General features: G+C 40.7%; 1 protein-coding gene across 4 annotated transcripts; it reads right to left on the reverse strand.

The window, feature by feature from the left end:
* Positions 1 to 1,825: 1,825 nt before the first annotated feature.
* LOC101165165 (inositol polyphosphate 5-phosphatase K) lies at positions 1,826 to 21,545 on the reverse strand. Of its 4 annotated transcripts, none has more exons than XM_023961557.1 (15): positions 21,300 to 21,545; positions 16,752 to 16,898; positions 16,416 to 16,482; positions 10,339 to 10,443; positions 10,158 to 10,266; positions 9,962 to 10,078; positions 7,983 to 8,158; positions 7,743 to 7,854; positions 5,608 to 5,717; positions 5,302 to 5,328; positions 4,647 to 4,878; positions 3,473 to 3,610; positions 3,317 to 3,400; positions 3,145 to 3,249; positions 1,826 to 3,066 (listed from the first exon to the last, which is right to left on the reverse strand). In XM_023961557.1, exons 3-15 carry the CDS (start codon positions 16,472 to 16,474, stop codon positions 2,977 to 2,979), a joined length of 1,464 nt encoding a protein of 487 aa, XP_023817325.1. In that variant the 5' UTR covers positions 16,475 to 16,482; positions 16,752 to 16,898; positions 21,300 to 21,545; the 3' UTR covers positions 1,826 to 2,976. The 4 variants fall into 4 exon arrangements, with proteins under 4 accessions (XP_023817325.1, XP_023817324.1, XP_020564006.1 ...); XM_023961556.1 differs by having other exon boundaries at positions 21,012 to 21,545; XM_020708347.2 differs by lacking the exons at positions 16,416 to 16,482; positions 16,752 to 16,898; positions 21,300 to 21,545 and adding an exon at positions 11,395 to 12,610.
* Positions 21,546 to 21,965: the final 420 nt, after the last annotated feature.

Below are 21,965 nucleotides of genomic sequence, written 5' to 3' on the forward strand. Positions count from 1 at the left end.
ATGTGATTGTTTTTTCTAGCCGAGTTTAAATTCTGTTTTATGCAAAGGATGCTCTGGTTGCAGTGAGACAGTCGTAATCCACATCTGGCCTCCCTTCTCGCCAACTTAATGAATCACCGAGCGAAGAGAATAGTGTCGCTTATCACCCTGTGATGGAGTGCTAACAGCCCATCATCGGTTTGGTGTTGAGGGTCGCTATGGAGGCGCGTGAATTCCCCCCCCCCCCCCCCGCCTTGCTAAGGCACAGCTGCAAGGCGCACTTTCATGCACCAGAATAAATCCAATGACAGTCTTTGTTTTTATAATCATAGTATTGTTATGGGCTTATGAGTTTGGCTCATAATGAACTTTGTCATAAATCAGTCAAAAAAGAAGACTAATGACACACAGACACACGCACACCAGGAGACTTATGGAAGTTGACCCGCTCCACATTCTGCTGGACATTCTGCTTTTCCAGACATGTTGCATTTTCTCATAATGTGAGGCTAACGTTGGCAGCAAACTCAACTTCTGGCACCTGCGCATGCCCAGGGATGCCTGATGAGTTGCGTAAATCATATGGCTTCCTACAGCGTCCAGGAGCTTCACAGAAACCTTAAAACAGCAGGAAAAAAATGACGGAAGACGGATCTGTCTCAAAGAATCCCAAACATTTTCATTTGTTACTGTTTAATTACTTAGGCCTGAGCTCCAGTTGAAAAAATAAGGAGCGCATTCCTTACTGTACATGATCTGGAGATTCACTCTCTCGCTCGGCAGGAGCGCTCATAGAACTCCGCTTTCTGTGGGTGTCAGATGACTTTGGTGAGCTCTTCCACACAACCAACAAGTGTTCCTTCAAGTTTTATGGCTGCAGAGTGTGAAATCAAAGCAGAGCAGCCATAAATCTATGAGGAGACCGAACGACAATCTGCCCGATAGGCGAACATTTGGTCCTCATCATCATCACTCACATCAGAAATGAGGAATCCCCCGAAATCCAGGTTTACGCAGTACGAGTCATTTTCGTCAAAATTTAGAGATGATTGCTGAAACGCAAAACGATTCCTCAGCAGAGCTATTTGCATATTATAAAGTCTCACGGAGCTGTCCATTTCCTCTCCATCGCCCACCCCCACCCATCTTTCATCCCACCCTTCCCTCCTCCCTAACGGTGGCTGCTTCAGGCTGTCAGCGAGGCAGGCTATAAAACCGAGAGGGACGGCTCAGAGAGGAGCCTGCAGCTTTTGAGTAACTGCCTCCGCGCGGAAAACATCTACCCGACTCAAACTTTTGGATATTTTAAGGGAAACTCACACGTGGGGCCTCTAAACGCGCGGGAGTCATTGGTTTTTTGTTTGTTCAAATCAGGCGTTTTTGGAGAACCTTTTCTGGAGATTTGGGATGCTGGTTCCCTGCGCGCTCCGCTCCCCGCTGTGCGTCCTGAGCTGCGCGTGGGGCATCACGCGGGACAAGCATCGCGGCTAAAGTCAACTCTGCAAACTCTGCCCATCCAATCGGATAAGTGTCAGGCGTGTTTCAGAGGGGGACTTCAAAGATGTGGACGACCGGAGCTCCTTTGGTCCACACAAACCCTCAAACTACAAAAACAGAGTCGTCCATGTTTGCATATTCTGCTGCAGGCAGATAGTTTGTATCAAATTAATGTCAGCAAAGCCTCGCGGATATCGCTGAAATATGTCATCTCTCTGACTGGCACACCGCTGAGCGGTATCGAGGAATATGAGTCGATTTTCATGGATGAGCAAATGAGCGTTTAGATCCCGCCCACTTTCACTGATTGACAGAGACATTCTCCTGAAAAAGCTCAAATGCCACAGCATGAGAATAAATCATCTTTTTAATGATGTATTGGAATTTAAGCGGCATATTAAAGCTTCCATCACAGTCTACACAGATAAAGCAACAATCGTCTCTAAAGCACTTGCCAAGTCCAAAGTAGAGTAAACAAAATATCACTATTCTCTTAGGGAACATCTATAAATAAATATAACGGTTAAAGACTGTGATATTTTGAAGTCACATGTTGTCAGATTCCTTAAAGAGAACAAGTTTTCACGTTCCTCAGAGAAACAGAAGAACATTCAAATCCGGGAAATCTACAGAACGTCCCTAATAAAATCATTTTAAGCCAAAAAACATTTATCCTCACCACTTTAAAAATGGCCTTATGCTATGAATTCAAACTCCAGTCAGGAAGTTCTCTTCAAAATAAGAGGGGGCCCAGAATGAAGCTGCTTTACATTCATTCACTTTTCAGAGCCTGAAACTGTTGACCTGACATCATTTATCATTGGATTCATCATTTTAGCTTCTTAAAAACCTCTTCAACTAAATTTCATAATCTAAATATATATAGTAAAAATTTCTTTCTAAAACGTGTAAAGTTTGTGTTCAGCTTTCTGGCTGAAAGAACACCATAAACAGGAAGAGAATAAAAATGTTTCCTGCATCAGACTGCTTTTACTTTGAAAGGGTCATGTACAGCAGTGGACCGGCAGGGATAGCAGAAAATCTGCATCCTCCACTGCAAAAGGCCACGAGGCTTTGAATGGATGCAGTTCAAACATGGTGGATGAGCTTTGCCAGTTTCTGCTGTTCCCTTTTATGTTTGTAAATCTGTTTTTACGTAAAGGCTAACTGAAGATGATCTGATCTTAGGGGTGAAGGAGAATGCGACGTTTGTGAGTGACAGGTTCTTTCACGAACCTTCTTCTAAGTTGTTCCTAACAACAAAAAACACACAATATTAATAAATTATAGACATTACAGTAACTTGATTTTTCACAAGTGAGACCCGAGACAACGTGAATGTTCAGAATGACGGAAAACACGAAGGTCAGAAGAGCCATCCTGAGAAAAAGAGGTTTCTTCAGGTCCAATGAAACATTTCTGGAAACTTCAGTTGTCTGAGTAACTGAAAGCTTGAAATGATGCATGAACCCCGTCACTGATTAGTGATCAAGTCCAGGCTCAAAGATCCTTGTCCATCGTGATTTGGTCGTGTGTGTTGATCCTGTCGGGCAGCAGACCTTCCTCAGTGGCCACCCAGGACTCCCGGACCTGGAGAAGAACAGCACTAGAGCTGACCTGCAGCTTTGTCTGAGGACGGACCTTTATAAATGTTTTCAGCTAACTGACCTTGAATGGCTCACTCACTCCGATAATGCACTGCAGGATGCTGCTGAAGTAACACAACACGCAGTCCCCGCCCCTCACAGGGATCTCCTCTTTACTGATGTAAACCTGCAAGAAGAAACTCATTAAGCTCCAGCAGACGTGAATGACCCAAACTCCATCTCCAGACGGGTACCTGCATCACTTCCTGGTTGAAGGCCACCTCGTTGTCTTTGACCCACGTGTAGGTGATGTAGTCTGAGACGCTGCTGAACCCAACCTGGAACCCATAAAGACCTCATGAATCTGCTCCTGCAAAGGCGTCTTTAGCAGCTGCCGATAGACAAGTCACCTTATACAGTCCAATCCAGTCCCAGCTGCTGGAGGGAAATGGTTGCAGGGGGCTGTACAGGATCATGGAGTCGATATCTGCGCTCCAGTCACCTTCTGTCTGCAAACGCACCAGAGGAGTATCGAACTTCTTCTTCAGCTAGAGGGGCGTAGAAACAGAATACCTTTTACTTTAGATCAGTGGGACCCAACCTTTCTCTGGCCTCGGACCGGTTCAATGTCAGACAACGTTTTCACGGACCAGCCGGTACGACGATGAAATGAACGTCCAGTTTTTTTACTTCTAGGTTCCCTCGACTCGAAAAACCCACACAAACTTTAAAGGTGCGATGGATAAATACAAAATAAATGGTCACTAAAACTGGTATTTTCTAAATATAACTATAAACACGAATCCACCGTTTGAACCACTTTATTGGCAGCATCCTCTGAATATTAGGCAACTGGTTGCTGAATATTAATATGCATTTTTATTATGGTGTGTAGGAACAATAAATCCAGATCTGGCGTAAAAACTCCTGGTTTTTGTCTGCTAAATGCAGCTCTCTTTTATTTTGAAGTCAAAGCCTCTTCTCTTCTGTTTCCTCACTGGCTCTTTTCTGCCAAAAGAAACTTTCCAAATACGTTCGTCTTTTATTAACTTTGCTAGCTTAGGTTTTTCAATTTTACGGTCGGCACAGCTGTTTTAACAAAGAAGCGAATAGATTTTGACACGTGACTGAGTGACTTCACATGCATCAAGTATGAGTCGGCTGTGGTGGAGAGAATCTAGTAGTTTTCCAAAATAAAAGCTTTCTTCAGAATCAGATTAGAAATAAGATGGACAAAATGTGGGAGGTGTTTTTTTTGTCTGTAGCCCGGTACCAACTGTGCTTTGCACCCATACCTGTCTGCAGGGTTGGGGACCACTTATTTAGATAAATCTACCAACAGATCTGATATCTGTGGTTAAGAGTAACTGGTGATTTTAAAAGTGTGTTAGTATTGTTAAACATAAATGTTTTGCAAGATTTAGATAATATAACTGCTGGAATTTGAGTGTGGAGCTAATATAACAACATATAATATAACAATATAATAAATCAGACTTTAGGGTTCCAGTTACTGAAAGTTTAAAGATTTCAAACATAATTTACAAAACAAATTGACGTCGTCCGGACGGCGGAGCGTCTCACCTCCACAGAGAAGATGCCGAGGACGGGCTTATGATCGCTGATGCTGAACTCCATGCTGCTGGAGTACAGCTCCTGTCTGACCTTCAGAGGGAACTCCTCATCCTCCTCAAGCTGTCGGATCCTTTTGACATCTGGCCTGGAACCATCTTCTTCTTGCTCGTCAGGGGGCGGGGCTTTAGGTCGGATCCTCCACAGAATCCTGTCGGTCCAGGCCGGTTTTCTTTTCTTACCGCTACAGAGTTTATTTGACAGAAGAAAAGTAAATCAGTTGCTAAAATTCTGATTTTTAAAGTCTTGAGAAGCTCTTGATGTGGAGGAGGTTCAGCTGAATGTTCAGTGAACTTTCTTCTCTGACATGGTGTTACTGGACAGAAGCATGACGGGACAACATGACATGGAGGTAAGAAGCACAACATGCGAGGAAACAGTAAAAGGGGACTTGAACAAAAACCTGCTTTTGAATTTAAACGTCAGACGTGTTCCACAGAGTCATGAGGTCTTGAACCAAGCGTGTTAATAAAGCTTTATCCAGTTCTGAAAGCATTAGGGGGTGTTAAACCTTATAATCCAAGACCACACAGGGGTTATGCTTACTGGGATGTTTAGTGGTTGCTCACAGCAACCAAACATATAAATGTGCACAGAAATGTCTTACTTAAAGCCAAACCATGTTTGGTAGAACCTAAGAAGGAGAAGCAGGTGAAGAGTAAACCAAAGGTCTCAAAACATGATCCAACATTGGTCGATGATTTCTGTCTTTTGCTCTTTTAGAGTCACATTTGTGAGGACCAAGAAACCTGTACATGGCAGAATGAGTCCCACCCCACCCAGCTCAGCTGCCCGTCCTACCTCAGCCAGTTCCTCATCAACGTTGCCCCACCCCCCAGGAACAAGCTGGCCCCTCAAAGGCAAAGCATCGTTACAGCAGAGATCTGACCATCACGTTCACTGAAGTTCTAACCTGCTGTCGTAGGAATCAGAGTTCAGGTCAAACTTGTAGGTGGGCGCGAAGTCCAGCGGCCCCTCCTCAAACTCCTGTAGCAGCGCCTCCTTTTTCTTCATCATATTTAACTGTAAGGACACAGTTTAGATTCACTCAGAGTTTCTGCATGAGCAGGTATCAGGTGAGTCATCTAGACCAGGGGAGGGCAGACTTTTTGACTCGCGGGCCTCAGAGGGTTCTAAAATTCAATAGAAGGGCCGGAGTCCTTCTCCGGGAGCAGGTGCGTGGAGTGTTTTGGTAATCCACTGTATAAGAGAAAGAAATAACATGGAATCTGGACAGAAACATTCAGATCTAAAATTTATATACATTTTAAAACAGAACATTATTGAATTTTTATTTCAAAACAATGCCTTCTGTTCTCATTTTAGAGCTAATTGCACCAATAGCTTGATGTACTTTGTGTAAAACGCAAACTTAGAGAATTGCTGCGTTCATGTTGTGTTTGAATGATCGGAAGAATGAAAAACAACAAATTGTCCAACACCACATGGATGCTAAAGCAGGGGTCTTTTTCTTGTGAAGGCCACATAACTTCTTTTCTTCTCCGATGTGTCTTAATTTGCCCAATTTTAAACTTCTTTTGTCTTTCTAGTATTGTGAAGCCCTTTAGTACCCTCAAGGACATGTAAAGTGCTATATGAATCAAGTTTCATTCATTGATTAATCCTTCATGATTCTGATCTGTGAGGCTTTAATTTCAGTCAGGATGTTTATTTAAAAAAAAAAAAGACCAAACTGGACGATGTTCTCAGATGATCAGCAAAGACAATTTCAGCTAAAGTGTTGTAATAGAGTTGACACCAACAGGAAGTTAACGGAAGACGTCAATAAAAGTGAAGCCAAGATCTCAACCCTTTTGGGTTTTGCAAACATGTAGATCAGGGGTCGGGAACCCATGGCTCGTGAGCCACATCTGGCTCTTTTGATGGCCACATCTGGCTCGCAGACAAATCTTTAATTAAAAAAAAAAACATTTCATTAGACCAGTCATTCTCGGGCGCGATGCGATGCCAGTTTGGAACAGCCTGAAACTTGTGAATGTTTACTGAACTCGGCAGATGCGAGCTCCCGTCTTTGAGAAGGAAAAGGGGAGGGGTAGTGGGCGCAGGCAGCAAGGTGAGGCGGCGCACTGATTAGAACACGCTGCCCGTCGCATACCACACACTGCAGCCTGTGAGTATTGCTGTACTGACAATGTTTGGCTCTGTGTGTGCATGTGAACAGTCTCTCAAATCTAAAAAACATTAAGACCAACCTATGATCAGGTTTAACGGATGAAAGTCTCAACGCCTGCATGAAGCTTAAACTCACCATGTATCAACCAGACTATAAGACCATCAGCATAACCACGCAGCACCAGAAGTCACAATAATGGTAATAAATAATCATTTATTAGCAACAGCATAATGTCGAGTCTCTTTCCCACACTGAGTCACGGAGACTTTCTTTATTCTGGTTACTGTAGGCCGTAACCAATGCTGTACAACATATTCAGCAATTCCTGAATCTGTCCCGCTGAGAGTGCTTCCTCCAATTTTTTATTCCCCTGCTCCCTCCTATTTCCCTTATTCGGTCCATAGCTGAACCCCATTGGTCCAAACTACCTAACGACAGGCTGTGCGACAGAACTGAGAGCCAATCAGCATCTCTGCTTGATGGGTTTAATGAACTCTGGAACTTAGAACTCAACCCAACAGCCACCCAGTCCAACTCAGCCCGCTACAATAACAAGGTTATTAAAAGAAACCACATATTTATTGTACTTGCAAAGTGTTGAAATTAAAAAAATGCAAACATTCACTTTTAGTTTTAGTTTTAAACATATTGTATGGCTCTCGCGAAATTATATTTAAAAATATCAGTTCATGACTCTCGGCCAAAAAGGTTCCCAACCCCTGATGTAGAGGTTAAGAGCAGAGAACTTGGGGAGCTTAGAAGACAACATCTGTGTTTTGGTGTTAGAGGAAGAGGACGGTTGAATCCTGCAGAGACACTGGAACAACAGTTTTATGCTTTAGCTTCCTATCGAGGCATAAGCTGCTCCCCAGGTTTGTACTGCAGAACCTTGAGACACAGAACCAAACTCAAACCTGGTCTTTGCTCCACAGCAGGTTGTACGTCTTGTTGGTGAGACAGGAGCGAATGAAGTGCATGCCATGGTCTTGGATTCGGAAGTTCAGGTCTCCAAACAAGAAGACTAGCCTGGACAAGGCACAGGAGGAAAACGTCAGTTCTTCTCGTTTCAAAGGATTTGGTCAAGGTTCAACCAGATGAATGAAGTTCTGACTTCTTCATTAACACCTGCTGCATCTTTGAGTGTTTGTGCTCACCTGTGGTCCATTATTTTTGAAGCCTTCTTACAATCAAAGGTCTGAGTGTCCACGATGCTCTCAAACTCGTCCACTCTGTGTGTGGCATATTCAATGTGAGGAGTCAAATGGCAGTTGAGGAAGCAGAGCGTGTGACCGTAGAAAGAGAAGCGAATGGACACACCCCCTTTGTTACCCTGAGGATGAAACAGGAAGTCACAGTAAACCTGTCGATCCGCTCTTTCTGTTCACTTCATCACATCAGAGGGGACACATCAACAGAAAAAAATTCTTCAAAGCTTTTCTTTTCAAACAGAAAATACAGGAATTTGGGATGTTTTTAAATAAACTAGCAGACATCCCATCGAAAAAGTTCCTTACATTCAAGAACAATGAATACAGTCCTGACGTTTGACATGTGTGCGCATCGTCTCACTACTTTCTGTTGATCTTAAAGCTTCTTTACATTTTCAACTGATATTTCTGATCATGCAGAGTGGAACATTTTGACAGAATATTGATGTATGATCTTAGAAAGATTTAGGACAAAATCAGAGCCACAGTTCTGCTCAAATGAACAGATCCAAATTATGTTCATGTGAAATCAAATGAGTACAAAGGCTGTTCACCTTCAGCCATATATGAATGTAAAGGAGAACCTAATACCGCGTTCACACTGAACGCCATTCGTACGTCAGAATCGCTGCTAGACGCTTGTTCAAAAATGTGTTGGCATTCCAGACTCCTGTGGGAGGAGCTACTGACCAAAGCCTCATCTCTACATGGGAGCACTGACTATCATTTACAGTCTACACATAGAAGACATGGATGATGAGTCCAAAGACTCTTCCTGTACAGTGAGATTCACCGTCTACTGCAGGCTTTCAGTGGTACTTCCATCTCTCTGTGACCCAGTTTGATGACTTGCTGTCCATGGAAGGAAAAACTACAAATGAAAGCCGCAAGCTACGTTGTTGGGCCTACAGATGCTAGCCTCCCTCTGTGTCCCCCTTTTGACCTGGCCTCACTAGCTAAGAGGATGTTGAACGCGCCGTATTCTTCTCTTCCCCAGCCAGCCTAGTCAACAAAAACAAAAAAGTAAACAATTTTTTTCAAAAATGCAGCTTTTCTGTTAGTTTTATTTCCATCTGGGGGTGACGAATATGTCTGTCAATTTTAAAAGTATGGTTAAACCGTTGGATTTTCTCGGCAGATGAGGTTTTTTGTTTAGCACGCCCAATACATTCTTATTGTTCGTCATATTGTTTTGTTCAGCTTGAACCAGCGATCCATGTAACAATATTCCAGTAAGAAATGTAGCAACAGGGGAACGCCACTTATGCTAGCTCACCAAACTAACGCTGTTATAAATCTACAAAATTCTTATTCCAGCATTTTTTTCCCAAATCTTCCCAATGATGCTCAAGGACTTAGGAGACGATAGATGAAAAACCCTTGGAGGAGTTTGGATTTGCATATGCAAGATGACGGCCTCTTTTCGAAGTCAAAGTCAACAAAACTTCAGTTGTGGTTGTACCCTTAAGGTGGCGGCGTGTGTGAAATTTCGTGAAAATTACTCAAACAAAACGGGGGGGGGGGGGGGGGGGGGGGGGAATATGACAAATCGCCTAATTTCATATTTTACCACAAAACGGCCACCAGGTCGTAGGTTCTGTTGCCATCCCATAATAATTGCAAAACTTCCCTTGGACATCCCCAATAAAAGGCACAAGACAAAGGAAAATCTTTTTTCTTTTGTCTTGTCTCCGTACAAATAAGAAAATATCACAAGGTTCAGGAGGAGAACGATCCGATTCTCCTTGTTGTTTTGTACCCTGCCTGCTGATCATCAACACGTCACGGGCCAAAGCGGAGTCCCTGATTGGTTGATGTGATGTGTATCTTTTGCAACAGCTCAGATATTTGACTTTTGTCATTAGTGAAGATTTAAATAACATTGTTTTGTTTAACACACGGTTGAGTGAAGAGTGAGTTCCCACCCAGTAACCAAAGATGCCGGTGCGCGTGTACGTGGCCCGTATGTCTCTGATGAACGGCACGTGCTCCAGTTTGGAGAAGAAGAGCAGCAGAAGGCCCTGCATTCTTATGGAAGACACCTGAAATGATAGAGAACCTGGATGGATCTGTTCCCGCTCACACCTGGAAGGCACCGTGCATGCGCCGGACCACCTGTACCTTCACACATGACCGCGGTGCCAAAGTGGACATGAACAGGTGACTCCAAGGGTCATCGAAGACCATATCCGACAAAAACCGAACTGGTCCAGAGTACACTTCCTGCAGGCTAAACAAAAACGTCACGAATGTCAGCCTGGTCTGATATTTAACAGAATGGTGGGGTCAGAGGTCACAATACCCGATGATGTAGAGGTCTGCAGGTTTTGATGAGTTCAGGTGGAGCAATGAGGTCACATCCTCAGGAGGATCTGCCGTGGCTACATTCCACGTCACCATGTGAAGCCTGAGAGGGAAGAAGATAAGGAATAGTGGTCACTTTCCAACCATAACCCCCTGGGAGATTCATGTTTCCCTGATCCAACACACCTGGTTCAGACCGTCACTTGAGAGCGACTCCTTCATTTAAATGTGTTGGAACAGGAAAACATGTAAAACAGAGCTGCCCAACCCTGGTCCTTAGGATGCCCCACCCTGCTTGGTTTCCCAAGTCTTCATACTGTCATGTACCTGGTATCTTCAGCCAATCAGAACTTTCCATCACCTGGCCCAGCCAATCAGCAGTAGGAAGAGCAGGAGAAAAACAAGCAGGGTGGCTGATCTGATGTAAACCTCCAAACCCCTCAAACTGTAAGGGGTTTGGAGGAAAATCTTTTAAAGTATTTCCAGTCTGACCTCACGCTGATCAGTTTAGGTTCTGTGGCTTCATTGTTCAGCTACTTAGCAATGTGGCCTTTGAAAGGCTCAAGCACTGAAAGCTCAAGTAGATCAAGAAATGAGAGAGCTAAAAGAGAACCAACAATTACCCCTAAAAAAGCATCCAATGTACAAAAAAAACGGAATCTCTAAAAAGAGCACACAAAATTTTACTTTAAAAACACTTTGGAAAGAGAGTCGGACTTAGAAGAACAGACAAAATGTGAGGAAAAGGGAACCAGAAACACAAAAACTTTGAACTTTAACCAAAGATAAATGCATCAGGATTCAGCATGAACGCTGCAACAACAGAACCTCTATAGTAATGATGGTCCAAGCAGGTCAGGCTGCTGCAGATAGTGAACATAAACTATTTCACCAAAGCATAGGCAGCTCAAAAAACTCTTCGGGAGGCTCTCGGCTACGACCAATCCAGTGGACAGTAAAAGTTCAGCAGACATTCAGCTCACAGAACTAGGAGAAGAAAACATCAGGCCTCTAAAAAACATGTCAAAAGTCAGAAGATTGATTTTCTCTCCACCTGAAGATGCGCTTTTTGGCCACCTTGGAGCAAGCAAGAAAGGCACTGTCCAGAGTCTCCACCATTTTCTCATGTAGCTCATTTTTTAGCTCCACGTCATCCATGCAGGTCATCAGCTGGCTGAGCCGGTGCCGTAGCGCCAGTCTGGTCCCGGTCGACTGCGTGGCATCGGAGGAGATGGTGTTGCTGCGAGAACGCCCTACAGAACCAAGGAGGCGGCTAATTTCATCCATTCTGATGCAAGATATGCAGAACAACCAGATGGGATGGGCTGACCGGTTCTGGACCAAACCAGTAGAAGAGTAAAAGGAGTCTGGAGAGCAGCAAGTCTTTTCAGAATCAAACCACCGAGCAGACTGAGGAAAACTCCAGGACTCAACCGTTGGGACCAATTAGGAAACGGGTTTGTTTGTTCCACAGGTGGTCTTTGTGTATTCATACCAGCTCTAATCTCATTGCAAAATGTCTCAACAATATGCCCATTAAAATCTGAGTAAAGTCAAATGTAAAAACCCAAGTCCGTCCCTCCAAAAGCGGCTGAGCGCTCAGCTGCTCCATCGTCAGATTAAGCAGTGAAATATTTTAATTTTTAAACTCCAAATCCACAGCAGGTATGCGATGTTAAGCAACATAATCCTCCTGGATGAAAGCCGTCATCTTTACTGATATGAGCTCTGCAGTGTGGATGCAGGAACAACAGCAACTTTTCAGAACCAGCAGAACTGCTCAGGAACCAACACGAATTCTAGTGAGGATTGGCTAAACAAAAAAATAAATTGCATCACTCCACATTGATGAAGACAAAGATAAACACAGAACCAAGTTAAAAAAAAAGAAAAAGGTTAAATATAAACAAAGAGACAAACGTCTGTGACTCTCCTGTGACTCACAGAACTGATGCAGACATCAGGAACTATTCAGAGAACAAATTTCCACTTTCCAGCAAAAACAGACTTTTTTTCAGTGATCACTGGGACTTAAAAAAAAAACCCTAATCCTATGCAACCTCTTGTGCTGAAAGATTTATTTGGTCCGGTGTCTTATAGACCAGAGCCGTTGCCTGTATATGAGAAATGGACTGAGACACCCCTCCCCTCTGGTGTTCCAAACAGGAAGTACCCGTTGGCTCCAAGAAGCCAAACCCATAAACGGAACGTATATATACAGGGGTTGACATAGCCCAGAAATTTGCACTGGCCCACAGGGCCAGTAGTTTTTGAAAGTTACTGGCCCGACACCGCGCACAGCGAGACCCGCCGCTCCGCAGGTGCTTGTAACTATAGGGGGGTCCGGGGGCATGCCCCCGGAAAATTTTAATATGGTGCAATTTGGTGCATTCTGGTGACATCTAACACTAATTTATACACTTTTCAATGACTGAAAATAGAGCATTATCAAACTTAAATCTGCTCTAGTCTGTTTCAGATGTTTTGAAGAGAGCACTGGAGTGAAGTAGTTAACACTAGTTAAGAAGTTTTCATGCTGCTTCTAATCACTGCTATTTCACATTTGTTCCTAATCAATAGTTAAGAAGTTTTATTGACTTTTTTGCTCTGACTGCCTTAAGGTTCTGCTTTTTGTTACTGTTGCAAAGTTACATTTACTTTTTAGTTACTTTAGTTGCTTAATTAAATTAAATAATTGAAAAATTAAATAAAATTAAATTACTGAGATCATTCAGCTAACTAGAAATACTTATTGCTTACAGTGTTGTAAAGAAAACCAAAATGAAGTAGTTTGACATTATACTGCCTTTGAGTCTGAGATTCAGGTATTTGGAGTTGCCTTTGATTCTTTGACATTCAGCTTAAAGCTTAGTGGATACAGTTTCATCTTCAATGCATTCATTAAATATCTTGCTGTCCATACTACTAATTCCACCCACTCCATCTAACATATTCCTATCTATTCCTGCCATGTCTTCCACATCTCTGACATGCTTCAGTCTCTCTTCAGTGACGGTGTTGGATTTATGATCATCGCGGTGAAAAACCACCAGGGGGCGCGCGCTGATATGTTTGTCAGTTTAAAGTGTGGGTGACATGGCCTATTTTAATAAGCCAAAATATAGTAAATAGTCTCTATTTCATGTTGCGATTGTATTTAATATTTTTCGAAAAAGAATAGCGAAAAACGCGATATAAACAACGAGGACGGCCGCCGGCTTCACGCATTCCGCCGACTTCGCGCCGCCATGTTTGTGACGTAACGAAAGGCAGACAACATGGCTAGCACCGATAGCAAAGCACAGAGTGATGCTACCTATTAGCGATTTATCATCAGATGAACAGAAAGATGAAGAGGAAAGTTGCGGAGATTATCATGATGATGAGTCACTTTTGCAACCGTATCGATTCGAAGCCTTTTGCGAAAGTGAGGAGGATATAGCAGAAAGTAGTAGGTCTAGTGATGCCGATGACGATAGCCAGCATGAAGATTCGGCTAGACTCCAGTAAGTCTAAAAAATGTATAAAATTAAATTACTCCACTTACCCTAAAATATACTCAAAATGTCCCCTTTTGGCCTAATCTAAACAAAGGTAAACACTGGTTTTCAACCCAATTTACAAAATAAATGTCACAAAATAAAAGTTTCCCAGATATTACTACTCTTTAGTTAACAAAGTCACTGTATACCATTAACAACTGTGGAACATTAACAGTTTTACCTGTTTGAACCAGTTTGAAACCTTTTCTCGTGCGCTCGCGCTCACACACACACACACACAGTTCAGTTTACTCACGGTACCGGCACCTCAAAAGCAAAAGAAAAAAAAACGTTGCAGGCCTGTTGCTTCTCTTGCAAAACATTGAGTGCGTTGAAATACTCCAGTTGGATCCAAGGACAACAGAAAACACGACTACTTCGCCTCAATGTGATCCATCGTGATGCACACTAGCTTAGCAGCCTCCGCTCCCGACTCCAGCGCCGTCCTCTCCGACCCAGATAACGGCTCGCTCGCTTCCAGCTCACCCGCCTTTCCTCGACTCAGAAGCCAAGATCCTCCTCCCAACTCTCCGTTCAAAATTCTTCGTTTGTGTCCCGGTTTTTGTCCCTTCGAAAACGCAGACTTCTCTCCTGCAGATCTGGAGGGAAAAATCCTTCGCCGTCCACCTTCTTGAACTTTCCCCTTTTCAGCAGCGTTTCTTGTTTTGGGAATTTATACACAGATACACTTTCACTAGATGTATTGCTACATCCAGCTGCCACACAACGACTTGGCATGTTGATGATTAACAGATTTAAACACGAGAGAAACGAAGACTACCTGTTTTGTTTACATGCTGTCCGAAGCGGAACTGCGAAAGTCAACGCCTTTCGTGACGTCACAGGTCATATCGAGGTCACTTCCAGCCTGCGCTCTTAGCGGCAAATTCAAATCTCTGATTCCTTCGAAAGATGTCTATTATTCATATGCTTCGGATTTTTTTCGACGCTAACTATTGGTATCAATAGAATCAGCGTTTAAAGGGCTTTTTTATTTGACAAAGTTGTTCAAAGCATGGCATCCACACTTTAAATATATCTGCATAAAATGTAATAATAACCCACTGGCTTGTTCCTTCGTTGTTGCTGTTTAACATTGTTTAGTATTGAATTGTTACATTCAATAAAGTTTGAAAAAAAAATTGAGTGAGCACGTGCCGCGTGGTGCTCGGCAGTGACAGCCGCGCGCAGGCGGGAGAGGAGGAGAAGAGTGATAAAAGGTTTCCCATAGAAACCCTTGAAGTGTGAACACAGGACTAGCAGAAAAAGTGAATTATAAAGACGAGGTAAATCTACACGTTTTCGCAAAATATACTTTATTGAAAAAGGTGAAAAATGTATTAATTGTTAGATATTTTAATAAGTTTTACTTTTATAAGTAAAAAATAAAGTCTTGTGGTCCGTACTGCTCGAAAAACAGGACCGGGCCAGCGGACAAATGGCTATGTCGAGCCCTGATATAGAAATAAACAGCTATTAGTCATTCTATTTGTCAGAATAATCATTCTTACTCTCAGACTTTTTTTTTCTTTTCAATGTTCTTGAAAATGTTGTTTTTCTATGATATTTCTTTCAGTGGTGATGTTAATCAAGTAATAACCAAACCAATCAGATGCATCAATAAAAATAGGTGGAGCCTGCTGGTCCCTACATCCAAGCGTTCAAAACTTTTGTTTGAGAGATTTCGTGTCGCCTGCTTTCAAGAGGTAGGGCTGTGGCCTCCCAACAAGCTCACTCCTGATTGGTGAAGGTAGTTGACATGGAAACAGGTCACTGCGTACTGACGATGTCTGGCTCCAACATAGCAGGGTTGCGAAAAAAAATAGCGACTAAATTAACCTCATTTGGTTGGAGCTGGAAGTAAACTATTTTCTATGGCTGACGTCTGTCTCTCTCCCTCCCTCCCTCCCTCACTCTCTCATACAGTCGACCACCGGAATCCAGCGAGAGCTGCAAAGTTCACTGTTTGAAAAACAATATTCTCTTTTTTCATGTTTTTTGTTGGCATTTATTTATTTAAACATAGTTTTTAAATATTAACAATACCTTAATTATAACAGTGCTATATGCTTTTATATGCAACTCTTTTAATGCATTTAATTTTTGAATGTTCCTTTCAAAATAAAACATATCCTGTGTCAAAAAAGACCCTCCAGCTGCAGCAGATTTACCTAATTTAAAAATAAAGTAAAGTTAAACCTGACATTTTCTATTATGACGCCATCATCCTTCTTCATCATTTTACTATTGAATAACATGACACCACTGGTGTCCAAATTCAAAATAAAATCTTTAAGTTAATTCTCATAATAAACCACTCCATGTTGCTCAGTTATCTGACATGTTAAAATTCGAAATTCAAAACCTAATGAGCTGCAATAACTACAGACTACAAGCCAGTATTTATTAAAAGCAAAGCCAAAGAAAGAGCTAACGGATAACGAGCCGCATGATGATGATGATTAAGCTCCGGAGCATCAGGTGGTTGCAGACCCCAGCTCCAGAAGAAGAACGTGGAGGAAGAAACTCTCACCTGAAACTCTCGCGCAGATGAACTCTAGCGTCCGTCTGTTCGTCTTTCTCCTCCGTCATCCCCGCACCTGACAGGAACACAGGTTCATTCATGATGCTAGCACGCGCTCAGCCTCACCTCAGCCTGTCAGGTAAACTTCACTGCAGCAAACTTCTCGTCTACAGCGTTAGCATTAGCTGGATGTGTTTACTAACGACTGGTTCCCGGAGCAGAGAGGACTTTCCGCAGCAGTTACTGAAATTATTTGGTAAAAAAGCCGCTAGCTACAGATGCTAAACAAAAAAGGTTTTCTTTTCAAGTCAACATTTTAAAGTGAAAGTATAAAACATAAATTACCTTATATGCTTTGGTAGTAATATTCCCTTCTGTGTTGGTTAATCTACTTCGAAAGGAGAAGACTGGAATCTGCTGCGAAACGGTCCTGATCCTAAATGCGTTTGTTGATGGTCGTAGCTGCCGCCCTTGTTCCGGAAAGCGGATGGCCTTCAACATAAAAGCATAAAGAGGAAGTTGCTCGTGTATTATTTTGAAGGGACTCTGCTAGACATCCGGCTTAGCTCCAACCAATATTTTTTTTTTTTTTTTTTTTTATTGAAAAAGACAGTTGAGGTTAACAGTTTGAGACAATTGTATACAACTATGCAAAGTATAAAAACATCGAAAAAAGGTACTGGACATGTACAAACAACAAATGCAGAATAAAGACAATATAATTTTTTTTACCAATAATACAGAAAAATAAAATAAAATAAATAAAAGACATTAAAATAAAAATTAAAAAAAGGGGGGGTTTACATAGACATTGTAATTAATCTTAACTTAGGGGGCTATCAAGAAGCTGTAATTTACATATGATACTTTGAAGTTCCATAGCAGTTTTTTTTTCCATGAAGTTTACAGATGAAAAAAAAGAGCAGAGTTCTTTATGAAATGTAGAAAAAAATGGTTTGATTTTAAGGAAACGGCATTTATGTATATAGAATTTACCCAAAATAATTACAACATTCAGAATAAGTTCTGTGTTCTTGTTTTCTAAAATAAACCCAAAAATGATATCCTTAATAGAATAGTCTGCTAAAAGTGGAATCTTGGGGAAAAGCCAATAATGTAAACTATTCCAAAAGACATCAGAATAAAAACATTCAAAGAAAAGATGCTCAGTTGTTTCAATCTCCACATGACAAAAAGAACAACAATTTTCAGGAATTCCAAACCGTTTTCTTAATAATTCCTTGGAAGGGTAAATACCTGAAAAGGTCTTAAAGTGAACTTCCTTGGCTTTAGGAGGAATGGGTAGTTTTAAATATTTAGTTCGTATTTGTTTCTTTTTTGAATTATTAAAATATTGGGTTATATAATTTGGATTTGAGATGTAGGGAAAGGACGTTACAATAAAATATTCTCTGATTTGAAGGTTTGGGAGTTTGGCAGTTGCTATGTTGTGTCCATTAATCAGAAGCTTGGGGACAGTAGGATGTCTGTAGATGTCATTATGAAACAAATCAGAAACTGAGCTCACAACATTTTAAGGAATGGCCTTAATAATTTTTTCAAAATCTTTTCTATTCGTTAGTGAACCATATTTAGCTGTGAAATCATCAAAAGACATGAGAGTGGCATTGTCATTAAGAAGATGCATTAAAGACCAAATTCCATTTTCAAACCATGTTGGAACAAAGATAGATTTGTTTCTGATAGTGATGTATCTGCAGTTCCATATGGGAGTGTTGTGTGGACTGTAATTGTGTTTATAAATGAGCTTCCAATACATGAGAACTTGCTGATGAAAAGACGAAAGTTGAATGGGAAGTTTCTTATTGTCAAAATCACAACTGAGTAAAAATTGGATCCCTCCTAGGCTGGAAAATATTTTATTAGGAACAATGAACCAAATACTATTTTGATTCCTAATAAATGATTTTAACCAGTTTATTTTTAAGGTGCCATTAAGGCTGTTAAAGTCTATGGCTTGAAGACCTCCATCTTCATATTTTTTAGTCAGCGTACCTTGTTTAACATAGTGTGTTTTCCTTTTCCATATGAAGTTAAAATTGACTTGATTAATAGATTTGATGGCTTGTTTAGGGACACCTATAGAATAGGTGGGATATATGAATCTTGATATGCTTTCAATTTTGGTGAGGAGAATTCTACCAAAAATAGAAAGATCTCTCTGTGCCCAGTTATTCAGCAGAGTCGAACATTTCTCTAGTTTGTCCCAAACATTCAGTTTTTCCAAGTCTGTTTTGTTTTTAGTTATATGCATTCCGAGGTATTTAACTGTGGATTTAATAGGAATATTATAAGCATTCAATAATGTACATGGTTTAATGGGTTAGATCTCACATTTGTTTAGGTTCAATTTGAGGCCTGAAGCTTTTGAAAAGATGTCAATAATTTTAAGAATCTTGGGGATGTCATGAAGATTATTAAGGAAAATTGTTGTATCGTCGGCTAGTTGGCTTATTGAAAATTCAGCATTTGCAACTGACAGCTTACCAAAGTCAGTATGTTTGATGAGCAAAGACAGCATTTCTGCTGCTGCAATAAAAAGAAGGGGTGAAATTGGGCAACCTTGTTTTATACCTTTGTTGATGTTAAATCTGTGAGACGTCCCCTGAGGTAAACAAACAGAACTACTGGTTTCATAATAAAAAGTTTTAACTGTATTAATAAATTTGTTACCAAAACCAAAGAATTGCAGAGTTTGAAACATGAAATTATACTCAATCATATCAAAGGCCTTGTAAAAATCTAAAAATAAAATAAAACCGTCTGTATCTATGAGATGTTCATAGTCAATCATATCCAGAACAAGGCGTAAGTTATTATGAATTGAGCGACCTTTAATAAAACCGGACTGCGTTTCAGAGATTATTTGGGTTATGTCTGACTTGAATCTGTTTGAAAATATATGCGTTAGAAGCTTATAGTCAGTATTCAAAAGAGTTATAGGCCTTAAATTATCTAGAAATGTTGGGTCTTTACCTGGCTTGGGAATAAGGGTGATTACACCCTGTTTCATTGTATGTGTTAGAGACCCATTTTGAATAATTTCTTTAAACATTTCAAAAATTAAATCTTTGATATGCTCCCAAAAGAATTTATAAAAGTTACTGGTCAGTCCATCATCACATCCTGGAGCTTTATCCTTGGACAGACAGCTTAAAGCCTTCTCTAATTCCTGCAAAGTTATTTCTGAATCACAAGAATTTCTAAAATTGTCATCAATCTTAGGAATGAAATCTTTAATTGTCTGGAAAAAAGTATTATTGTGGGATTCGGAATAAGATGACCAGTACAAATTACTATAAAATGAACTTATTTCTTTAGAGATCATTTCAGGATCAGAGCATAATTGATTATTAATATGAAGTTTCTTTATAGTATTCTTCTCTTGCCTCTTCTTTTCTAGATTACAGAAATAAGAAGTACTCTTTTCACCAAGCTCCACCCATTTTGCTCGGGATCTGATAAAAGCTCCTTTCGCTTTTTTAATATAAATATCGTCAAGAGAACACTGTAAAATGCTTCTGCGTTGTTTATCATCCTTGTTGAAAACAGGCTTGGAACAAGTCTGATTTAACTCAGTCAAAATTTCAGTTTCTTTTTGCTTATAATGTTTTGCAATTAATTTGCTATGTTTAATGGCAGTTTGACGTACTTTGAATTTAAAGAATTCCCACTTATCAGTGTAAGATTTTAGGGTTGAATCACTATTTATTGTTTCTAATAATTCAATAACAGCATTACAGAAAGTTTCATTAGTGAGAAGTGAAGAATTAAATTTCCAGTAGCCTCTTCCAAAGGATTTTTGGATTTGAGAGCTGACATTAAGTTCAATCAAACAGTGATCAGTAAGGGGAGCTGCTGAGATGTTAACGTCTATTTTGTTTTGTAGAAGGTTATTTGAGACTAGCCAGAAGTCAATCCGAGATTTTGAAGATCCATTAGGCTTGAACCAAGAGAATGTTTGTCTGAGAGGATTTTTGATCCTCCAGGGGTCAGAAACATTAACATCAAGACAAAAGTCCCGTAAAGTTGGATTAATATGATGGGTATTGAACTTTGAGGGTACTCTATCCAGCCATTCATCTAGAACCATGTTATAATCACCACCAATTACTACAGTATTTGTACAGTACTTATGATTGAGAAGTTTGACATGTTTTGCAATTTCTGTTAATAATAACTTGTTTTGACTAAGAATATTATAGCCATAGACATTGCATAAGATCAGAAAACCATCATCAGTTTTAAGAACACAGATGAGCCAGTGGCCGTCATCATCAGAGATATGGGTAATCACTTTGAACGAACAGTTTTTAAAGAGCAAAGCAACTCCAGAAGATTTGTTTGTACCGTGACAGAATAGGATTTTGTCTCCCCATTGATTAGACCAAAACTGTTCGTCTGCTTTAACAGAATGAGTTTCCTGCAGTAGAATGCAGCTGGCTTTCACATTTTTACAGAATAGGAACATAGATTTTCTTTTTACATTGTCTCGTAAACCCCTAACATTTAAAGAAACAAAGTTAAAATTAGACATGAAACACAAAAAAACAATAACACAAAAATGAACAAAAAGTTACTTACTTAGCTAGTTACTGAAGGTGAAAGTTAGCGGTTGGAATTCAGATCCCAAACAACATTGTAATGCAGAACTAGACCTCAAACTTTTAGAATAAATACTTTAAAACTTATAACTTTCAAGTTAACAACAACAGAGTTTCACTTTCCTCTGTGAACTTAAGGTGTGGAAAAAACGGAGCAAATGAGGTTTATGCTTTAAAAACAAAGCATTTATGGTAGTTAACTCCAAACTAGTAAAGAAGAATAAAAAAACACAGCTAGTCTGGAGACAAACGTACTCCGTTGGCGTACCCGATGTATGAGGTTCCATTTGTGCCAAAAATCTGTTTTTGTGTCCACTGTCTATGTCTTTGGTCGTCTCACTTTGTCGTCAGGACTTAGCAAGCTTAGCAAGCGTTGCTACTGTCGATAGCTCCGGTCGTTAGCTACTGTCGATAGCTACTGTCGATAGCTACGGTGTTTGCTACTGTCGATAGCTACTGTCGTTAGCTACAACGTTTCCCCGTGTACGGCCGGTAAATTTTTTCCTGTACTATTGCCGTATTGCCAGAAGGGGGGGGGGGGGGGGGGGGGGGGGGGGGGGGGGCATGCATACAACGCTTGACACGAAAACAAAGTGGCGCATTACCGCCACCATCTGATCTGGAGGCGAACTACTTCTATTTAACGCGGAGAATGACACATAATAAATATGAACATTTTACGAAGACTATTTATGAATGTGCTGTGTTCTGATCATGAAAAACGTGGCTGATTTATTAATAATAAAATTACAAACACATTGTTGTTGATTTAATGTATTTGTTCAGAAATAAACCCTCAAGTCATTAGTCCATGGCAATATTTATTTTTTCGCCGCTGAATGATTTACGGGGGCCTTGCAAGGAGGCCTTTAAAATATCTTCGATGAGTTACCTTCTCAAATTTTAGTGGGTCGAGTCACTAATTATGAATATA

Source organism: Oryzias latipes, chromosome 13 (assembly GCF_002234675.1).
Source record: "Oryzias latipes chromosome 13, ASM223467v1".
Lineage (NCBI taxonomy): Eukaryota > Metazoa > Chordata > Actinopteri > Beloniformes > Adrianichthyidae > Oryzias > Oryzias latipes.

Bases quoted from the DNA above. Each gene is read 5' to 3' on its own strand.
- LOC101165165 (XM_020708347.2), bottom strand. From the start codon at position 11,627: ATGGATGAAATTAGCCGCCTCCTTGGTTCTGTAGGGCGTTCTCGCAGC. The intron at 10,079-10,157 runs GTACAGGTGGTC...CTATCATTTCAG, and splicing joins CACCGCGGTCATGTGTGAAG to GTGTCTTCCATAAGAATGCA. The intron at 3,611-4,646 runs GTGAGACGCTCC...ACGCCCCTCTAG, and splicing joins TCGGCATCTTCTCTGTGGAG to CTGAAGAAGAAGTTCGATAC.